The sequence below is a fragment of the Onychostruthus taczanowskii genome, unplaced genomic scaffold (assembly GCF_017590055.1).
Source record: "Onychostruthus taczanowskii isolate IOZ18803 unplaced genomic scaffold, ASM1759005v1 scaffold7, whole genome shotgun sequence".
NCBI lineage: Eukaryota > Metazoa > Chordata > Aves > Passeriformes > Passeridae > Onychostruthus > Onychostruthus taczanowskii.
This window is the reverse complement of record NW_024504786.1, coordinates 15,517,482-15,526,845: the sequence shown is the minus strand read 5'-3', so window position 1 is coordinate 15,526,845 and position 9,364 is coordinate 15,517,482. Positions and strand designations below refer to the sequence as shown.

Here is a 9,364-nt window from a genome sequence, read left to right as displayed (position 1 = left end):
GGCCCCGCCCCTGGGTGCGTGCGCGCGCGGGGGCTGCGCGCTGCGAGGCGCTGCCGCGATGGGGCCGCGGCCGCTGCTGGTGCCGCTGGCGTGCCTGGCGCTGCTGCTGCCGCCCCGCGCCGCCGAGTTCAGCCCCTCCCTGGACAGCGACTTCACCTTCACGCTGCCCGCCGGCCGCAAGGAGTGCTTCTACCAGCCCATGCGCAAGGAGGCCTCGCTGGAGCTCGAGTACCAGGTCGGGCAGGGCGGGAGGGGGCGTTTCCCCGCGGCGTGTCCCGAGGGGAGCCGGGCTCCCGCATCCCGCCGTGACCGGGTCTGCCCGTGGCCCTGTACGGCGGCTCCGCCGGCCCTGCTGCCGGCAGCCCGGTCCCGCCTTGCTGAGGAGCAGTGCGGGCCGGGGACGCGGTGCCTGCCCCGAGCAGCGGCCGCGGGGCTCCCCCGGCCTGCCCGGGACCTGGCCGGCCTCGGCAGCGCCCGCCAAGCCACGTTGGAATTGTACACTGTTAGAAGTTCAGCCTTATGGAGTTAAAAATTAACTTACCGCCTTTTTCAATTATTCTAATACGTTCTTCTGGTGGTTTGGGGGGGAGTTTTTTGTTTCTGCTTTAGAGGAGCTCAGGTCGCCATCCTTTAAAAGGGCAGAATGTAGAAAGTTCAGGGTTGTGACCTTGTGTTGTAGCCCTAAAGCGTAAGGAAGCTTGTGCTGATGCACAGAGCCCGTACTTGCCTATCTTTGTGCTGATACGAAACACCTTTCCTCTCAATGGTGAACGTTTTACAGAAACAGCCCAGTTTAACAGACTGTCGTTAAGATTTTGCTGTCCTTCTTGAGAAGAGTCGAGTTTCCCAGAGATGTCTGGGATATATCTTGATCTCAGACATTTTCCCCCCTTACAACAATGACTTTTTTCCCCAGTAAAATAGGTTCAGTGAAGGAAGCTGCACTGAACATTCTCCCACCCTGTTTCTGTGCCTAGAAATGGGCCAGGACCTGTCTTTCTTCCCCTCCATCTGTTTTTCCCCTCTGTTTCCCAACTGAAAGAGAAAGCTGAAATCCATGGTTTTTCCTAGTTTCTAATACTGTTACATGCAGAACTGAACAAGAATGAAAGAGAGGTGTTCAAGCTTTGTTTAGAGTCCTGTCTCAGCCAAACAAGTTTATTTTGCAAGAGTGGGATTTTAGTTTGATCATAAGCTAAATAAATACATTATTTTACAAAGAACTAGTGTATATAACATCGTACCTTATTTCTACTTAGGCGTAAATTTCTTAGCACTACTGTTAACAGTAATTATTTGGTTTTCTATTTGAATATGTAGAAAAGGAACAGTAATTATTTGGTTTTCTAATTGAATATGTAGAAAAGGAGCTCTGTATATTACTGCAAATAGATAATTTTGTACTTAATTATATTTGTGGCTAAACCATAAGTATTTAACAGAGGATGCAGGTAATTCTCCAAAGACATAAGGTAAACACTATGCTAACACAAAGCAGTCATTGACAGCAGCCATAGAAATGCCAGATTTAGCCATCTCTTGTTGGTATTTTTACAGCTTGTCTAGCCCTGCCTGTTGATAAAACTGCACGCATTATTAAAAGTAATTAGGGAACGGTTCAGTATAAGCCCAGCCTGGCAGATTTAGTTTAAGATTCTGAAATTGCTAAAATGCTTTTAGGTTCAGCTGTTTTTCCATCTCTTTACAGTTAATATGGTGTCAGCTCATCCAGACAGATTAATCTTTCAGATTCTTTATTTGTCTCTTCCCTTACCTAAAAACATTTGCCTTCCCTATAAATGTTGCTGTAAGCAATGCAAACAGGAATTCAATGGATCAGAGGTTGGTTATTTTTGTTTGTTTCACAGGTTCTAGATGGAGCAGGATTAGATGTTGATTTTCATCTACTCTCCCCAAAAGGTGAAACTCTAGTTTTTGATGAAAGAAAATCAGATGGAGTTCATACGTAAGTTTAAAATCTTCAAACTCAGAAGTGTTACATAAAGAACTTTTCTGGTTTCTTTAGCAAATATAACTAAAATGAAGGTTGAGTACTTTTTATTCCTTGGTGTTTCAAAAGACTTTCTAATAGGACAGTTTGAGAATACCAATTTCCTTTTTATAAACACTGAATGCTTTTTACATTAATTCTACCATGAAGTGAAGGGTATTTTTGTTTTAATGATAGCTGTTCATATTCAGTGGATTAAAATAATTATTATAGAGTTGAAAAAGGTCTCCATATCTAATACCAGAAGATCATGTGAGTCACATAAATAAGAAGCTAGAAAAGTCCCCAATTTTTCCAGACCTTTTGTCAAAATATGTAACATTTGCTGTAATTTTACTGTACGACATAAGAACTCCACTTAGAGTGTATTTTTTTGTAATGATTAGCAATGATTCAAAATCCCCAAAAAGAAATTAAAGCAAGTCGCTGTCTTCATCATTTTGAGCCTTTGGAGTCAGTAGGATTGTTTTCCTGTGACTATGTAAGCTGTAAAGTGTCTTTAGAGTTTTCTTTTTATACAAGAAGAAGATTTGGTTATTTCTAAATGCACGATTTTCAGTCTTAAAGGGAAGGGTGTGCTTACAAAAATTGGTCTTTTGAGAACCAGCACAGAAAGTGCAGTTAATCATATTTTGCTTATACACACAGTGTGGAAACAGAAGATGGGGATTACATGTTCTGCTTTGACAACACATTCAGTACCATTTCTGAAAAGGTGATTTTCTTTGAATTGATCCTGGATAATATGGGAGAAGATGGTCAAGATGAGGAAGACTGGAAGAAGTACGTTACAGGCACAGACCTCCTAGACATGAAGCTGGAAGATATTCTGGTTAGTATTTCATCTTTCATTCTATTCAGTGTAAGAGCACTTGGAAAAAAATTCAGCATCATGTAGCCCCTCTTACTTGGTCTGTTGCATCATCCTGGAATGTATTCCAGGTCCATATATTGCTTTTACGAATACAGGAAGTCTAACACCATGGATCTCTTGTTTACACACAGAAACTTGAAGATCTTTTCAGAATAGGCCCTTCATCAGCAAGAAGAAACTGCCTAGCTCTCAGTTGCTTGGTTTCCCATTCAGTTTCCTTTCTTCCTACTGCTAAAATGGGACATTCTTCCCTAGCAGCAATGAAATGAATACTTGGAGAATTAAAGTATTATTTAGTCCCAGTGATGTAGTTGGAATTACTGCATCATTTTTATCAATGTTTAAAGATCAAGTACTGTGTTAGCCTTATCATCACATCTTTGCAGAAGTGCGGATTACTGTTTCTGTCTTCAGTAAATTAGATATTACTATATTAGGTTTTTTGCCCCCAAATTTTATTACATCTTTTCAAACTAATAAACAGAATGAGAGATAATTTGCATAAACTACAAGTTCATCTTTGCAGACATTGGTTATGTTTGCTTCAGCTGTATGCTGAGCCTGTTTGATGTAGGATTCAGACTACTGCTGAGTCAAAGCTCTTATTCCTTTTATGATCATTAAATATTGAGATTACTCTAGAAGCAAAGGATTGCTTGGTGCTCCAGTACCACTGTTCTTAATGCTTGGTAGGATGCAGTAAAGCTATTGTTTGTTTGATCATAGCTACAGACAGTAGGTATCTTAAAAAAACCAACCCAAAACCCCAACATCTGCACACACCTACTGAATACGTCATGTAGAAAATCACAGTGTATTATTTACTGCCATAAACACAATGCAGATTTTTAAATAACAAAACAAACCATGTTTAAAATATTTTATAGGTGTATGATACACTCTTAAATAATAATAAAACCAACTACAGAATCTGAAAATGTGATCAGATCTTTAAAATTAGCAGTCAAGACACTTAGAAAAAACCAAAATTTATATGTGAAGTTGTGAAGAAAATCCCACTACACTAATCACAGAAAATACTGAGATGGATTTGATAGATACTTGTTTACATACTGGTATCTCTTCCAAAAGAAAAAGAAATGCAGAACTTGTCTTTGAGAGCCTTGAAAATCTTATAAAGTAGGTAATTTTTGTAAAGTTAAGATTAGTATCTAATGCTATTGTTTACTTAGCTAAGTATTACTTCCCTACAAGTTCTGTGAGGACTAACATAAGCACTTAGTAGTTTAATTCCTTAATGAGAACAAATTTTCTGGCAAAAATAGAGAATTATGTCTTATGTTTAAATCTCTTGTGTGGTGTTCATTTTCCTTATTGTGTAACAATGAACTTTATCATCATAAATTTATTTGGCTCCCCAGAATAGCTATTTTGAAATATTTTTGTTAATTATGAAACAGAGAAAACGTTACTGCTGGATTTAGCCTTATGATTTTGGGGATTTTTAAAAGTTACTAGCTTCCTCTTACTGCAAATGTTACTCTTCTCACTAAAAGTTACTTCAGGATCCATAATTATAGCAAGAACATAATTCAGCACTGCACGAGGTCAGCTTTTGTCAGTATCTGTTATGTGGTGGATGAAACTTCAACAGATCACAGATGTTTACTTAGTAAGTGCAGAATAAAGTGCGAATTTTGAGCTGCTGTTGTCATGGCTGGAGTGTTCATGTACTTCCCCTAGTTCCAGGCTCACACTTTATGTCCTTTCTAGGACCTCCCATTTGTCCTGTTCAAGATTTATTGTCAAAATTCTGCTTCTATATCAAGGCTGAAGCAGCAGTTTATAGCCACCACAGTGGAAATACCAGAAGCAGACAGGAAAGTAACTATTGCAGTTTTCTTTTGCTACAGATATAGTCCTGGTGGTAGTTTCCATTCAAAAAACTCCTTAATTTTATTATGCAGCAGAAAAAACTCTACATTTGCATGCTACTACATAATTTGTTTTGAGACTAGTTCTGCAGATTCTCTACTTTTTATTAGTCCACATAGGTTTGGACTAATATACCTCCCTACCTATAACACAGAAAAAACAAAATTACTACAGAACAGTAATGCTACATCAACTAAGTCTTTTTTAACTAATGCACAATAAACAGGCTAGACAAATCAATGAAAACTGTGATGATGTATATATTTTAAAATTAAATTAACTCTTCACTTGTCAAGACATTAAATTGCAACTGATAACATGATGTTAATAATTTTGTATGTGTTGCAAGCTACACACTTAATTCAGGTGGGTTTTTTTCTAAAAATACTCTTTTGTTACTTACCAGGAATCCATCAACAGTGTCAAAGCCAGATTAAGCAAAAGTGTCCAGATTCAGACCCTGCTCAGAGCATTTGAGGCTCGTGACCGAAACATACAAGAAAGCAACTTTGACAGAGTGAATTTCTGGTCCATGGTCAACTTGGGAGTAATGGTGGTGGTATCAGCTGTTCAGGTTTACATGTTGAAAAGTCTCTTTGAAGATAAGAGGAAAAGTAGAACTTAATATTCATTCATGTTCATATTAGGATCATAACAATATAACAGGTATGGGGGAGAAGGGGAGCAATAAACTACAGTAAAGACAACAAAGACCTTTCATATTCTTTTGAACAGACAGTAAAAATCAGGTTTTCAATTTACATTGGGCTTTTTGGATGTGATAGTGCTGGTCTTGTTTGTGTTTGGGGGTTTTCTGTTGTTTTTTTGTGGTGGTTGGTTGGGGTTTTTTTTAAACATGAACATAATGCCTCTTCCCAAGCTCTCCCATTTTTCCAAATGCTACTAACTATTTTTTTGTACTTGTAGGATTTGTTAATGATTGTTAATTCCTATCTTATGCATAGCACACTTGGTGCATATGCAAAGTAATGTTAATATAACTGTCATTATCTTCATTTTCACATAAGTTTAAGTAGTAACTTAGACATTGGTTTAGTTGCTGTTAAATACTGAGTGAATTTACATGTGCCTAAGTTTACAGGATTGGTAGTTACTGTCATTTTTCTTCAAAGTTACGTTTTTTAAAATCCTTAGTTTTTGTTCTTTGGCATCATGGAGAAACACTGGGCTAACTATGTAAGAACATGAGATCTCTTTTTATAACAGATGACTAATATCAGCACTTTAAAAAAAGCACCATCAATGTGAAATTGAGGCAGTTTTGAAAAACAGTTGGAGAAAATAGATACAATTCCTGATCATAAATCCTTCTGTCCTGTAGTTGCAAAATCCTGTTTTCCTTTTTGGCTGTTACATGAGACAAGTGACTATGTGGTATACAGAGAAATACAGGCACACTTTGAGGTATGACTTGCAAATTCTTAGTTACTGTAACCTCATGTAATAGATAATTATTTAAAAAGTAATTTCTCATGTTTTTTTCCTTTTAATAAAGGCAGGGGGTGTTCATGGTATGCCAGAACAAATATTGATTGTTGTAGTCTCAAAATCCCTCTTATTTTCCACTTTATTACAACTATGACTAATGTTACAGTCAGGTGATTTACATAGGCATATAAAACCAAAGCTGTTCACCTAAACTTTTCCTTTTTGCTCACCCTCACAAGTCTTTCAGCTGTTTAAGTACATTCTTCTTATAATCCATGTTTCTGTACCTAGCTGTTCATCTGAATAAGGCACAAATCAGAGGAGAAGTACAGGCCTCAAGTTTTATGATCAACTGAATATGTAGTATCATGGTCACTAAGACAAAGCTAATACCAAATCAAAAACTTCTAACATCTGGATAAGTGGCTTTTCACAGTGTAGTGAGGGTATAGAGTTTTTGCCAAGACCCCTGGTGCGGGAGAATTAACTTTTTAAAAGTAGTTTCAAGTTAGTAATTTTTACAACGTGCCAAGTCATTGGAATTTCTTGTATAAATGTGTTAACTGCATTTCATCATAAGAGTTTTTTAAAAACTTTATTAAAAACACTTTTGTAAAAAGTGTTGTAAAAACAGTGTATGTAGTAGTGTTGTGCCTGTTCTGGGGTCATCTGTATGAATGGCAGAGTTGCAACTTTGAGACTTTCTGTGATTAAACAGTGTTTTATGAATAAAAACAGGGTCAATAGGTGCATTGAAGAAATATTGTTCAAATGAAACAGATGCTAGCAAGGGCTACGGAACATAGAAACAGCACTTCGGCTTCAACTTCAGAGAAGAGGACCTAGCAATAATATTTCTAAATAGTTTTTATAAGCAAAATAATAATCATTATTATTACAGAACATGTTATAGAGGGCTCCAAAGGCTGTTGAGCTACTTCATCTTTCTGCAAAACTGTGTCCAAAATAGGACTGTACCCCTTTAAGGTTTTGTGCATCTTAATTCCATATGATGCTTTCTATTCTAAACTGCCCGGAAGTAGAAAGCTTGTTTCTGTGATAAGAACAATATCTAGGAAAAAATAATTATTTCAGCTAGAGTAGCAAATATTTTCGTGCCACTTCGCTGTCCCTCTCCCAGTAACACTCTACCATGTTATCTTTGCTTGCATCACCATGTGTGATGCTCCAAAACATCTGCAAAATGCTGAACCAGCTCTGGGAAGCTGTGACTAAGACATCTACCTCTGCTCTCCAAGCTACTAGAGTCAAGATTTCAGCTTACAACTCCCATAAGCTCTGCCAAGTTTCCCAGGGGCACCTTAGGGGATTGGGTTCCCCAGCTGCTCTGCTGTGCCTCTCTGTAGCTACAAACCAGTGGTAAAACCGTTTGGTGTCTGGAATGAACCTGCTGCTGGATGCAGCCTGCTCTGATCAGACTGCTGCAGCTCAGCGTCTCCCGTTACAAACAGCGATCCCTGGGAGAAGGAAAATGCAACAATGGGCAGCAGAGTTCATCTGGAAGAAATTACTGTTCTGCAACTAAGAGCTCTGACTATTTGCTCTTTGTTCAAGGTCCACTATAGAAAATGAAAGAGGGAATAACTAGAAAAGTTCATTGACTTTAGCAGCTGGAATATGTTTATGATAGGTGAAGGATTTGGCATTCAAACTTTCAGTTAAGTAACATTGTACTTGGATTTTGAAGAGTAGATTGCTTTCGACTGTATAAAATTTACAAAGGAGAATATAAATTACGGTTTTTTTTCTTAATGGACTTTTTCTTCAGAAATAAATGTTTTAAGACTTGCAGATGTTGAATAATTATGCAAAACTGAGATTTTCAATAAATCAAGTTTAAACCTGTGCTTGTGTTGTTTGATAATGAAGGAAGAATGCTATGAATGCTGCAAAAGATCAAGGATGCTAAGTTAACAGGAAATTGGGTTTTAGTAATGCAGCTTTTTCATTTCTTCCTTGTGAAATTTGCAAATTCTGTTTTTAGTCACTGTAAATATCAACTTTATCAGTGCAAATAATTTAAGATTTACACAGGCGTCAGATCAGAAAGACACCAACCCCTGGACTTTCTAAGAGAAAATATTTAACATACTTAACTGTATTTCAGCAGCAAACATCAACAGGAAATAGTATCACAATCTCAAATTCACAATTAAGAAACTCATCGTATAAATTACTACTAGTTATTAATATATAATATATTTGCATTATTCATAAAATAATAACTCAAGATCCCGAGAATAAAGCTTAAAATATTGGAGCGGTTTTTTTGCGTAATTGAGTAACGCACGACAAATCCAAGCTTGTTTACCATTTCAAAGACTCCTGAGACACCCGGGCCTGTCCGGAAGCCTGCAAACCACATTGTTCAAGTAATGAAACAGGAACTTCCTTTATGCTGTGTTTTGAATCAATGAAATAGATCATGAAATGCTAAAGTACAATCTTACGTTGTCAGATTAGGCAACTAGTGGTAGAAGCAACAAGTGAATTGACTTTAAAAAGTGTATGAGTAGTGAAATCTCTTTTAAGAGCTATTTTTGGACACAGACATAAGAAATACCTGGATAAGTTCCCTTTCCTGATGTCTCCAAGCATGCACCATGAGAAATAACTCCTGCCTCCACTTCTCCTGTACAACACAGCACAGCCTTGTGCCTCACACTGGCACATTGTTTCTCATGCTCAGCAGTGCAGCACGGCCTTGTTTAACTCCACTTGTTTAACTAACTCCACTTGTTTAACTAACTCCACTTGTATAACTAACTCCACTTGTTTGTCAGGGTGCAGCACCATCCTCACTGCATGACCACATGGTACAGTATTAAGACCACATTTTTAAAGATTTTACTCCATCAGTCACAGCAATTACTTTTTTTTCCCCCTTTATGGAGGGTTTTTTAATATTTATATGGCAATCTCTTCTAAAGACTCATGATCCCAAAAATTTAATTAAGACAGCCTGAAACTAAGAAGACTGAGCTGTATCTGATGTCTTTAAAAACTAGCAGTTCCTTTCCTATGTTTCAAAGAACAATTCTCCTCAAGACTTTCATTTGAGAACTTAGCAACTTGTGGTGTAGACAGGAAACATACATCTCTTAGTTACTGCT

The 9,364-nt window shown here is 37.7% G+C and overlaps 1 protein-coding gene across 1 annotated transcript; it reads left to right on the top strand.

Annotated features, from left to right (window-relative positions):
- The first annotated feature begins 7 nt into the window (after positions 1-7).
- Positions 8-8,096, top strand: TMED5 (transmembrane p24 trafficking protein 5). The gene is made up of 4 exons (XM_041421289.1): positions 8-235; positions 1,869-1,966; positions 2,660-2,843; positions 5,188-8,096. Exons 1-4 carry the CDS (start codon positions 59-61, stop codon positions 5,404-5,406), a joined length of 678 nt encoding a protein of 225 aa, XP_041277223.1. The 5' UTR covers positions 8-58; the 3' UTR covers positions 5,407-8,096.
- Positions 8,097-9,364: the final 1,268 nt, after the last annotated feature.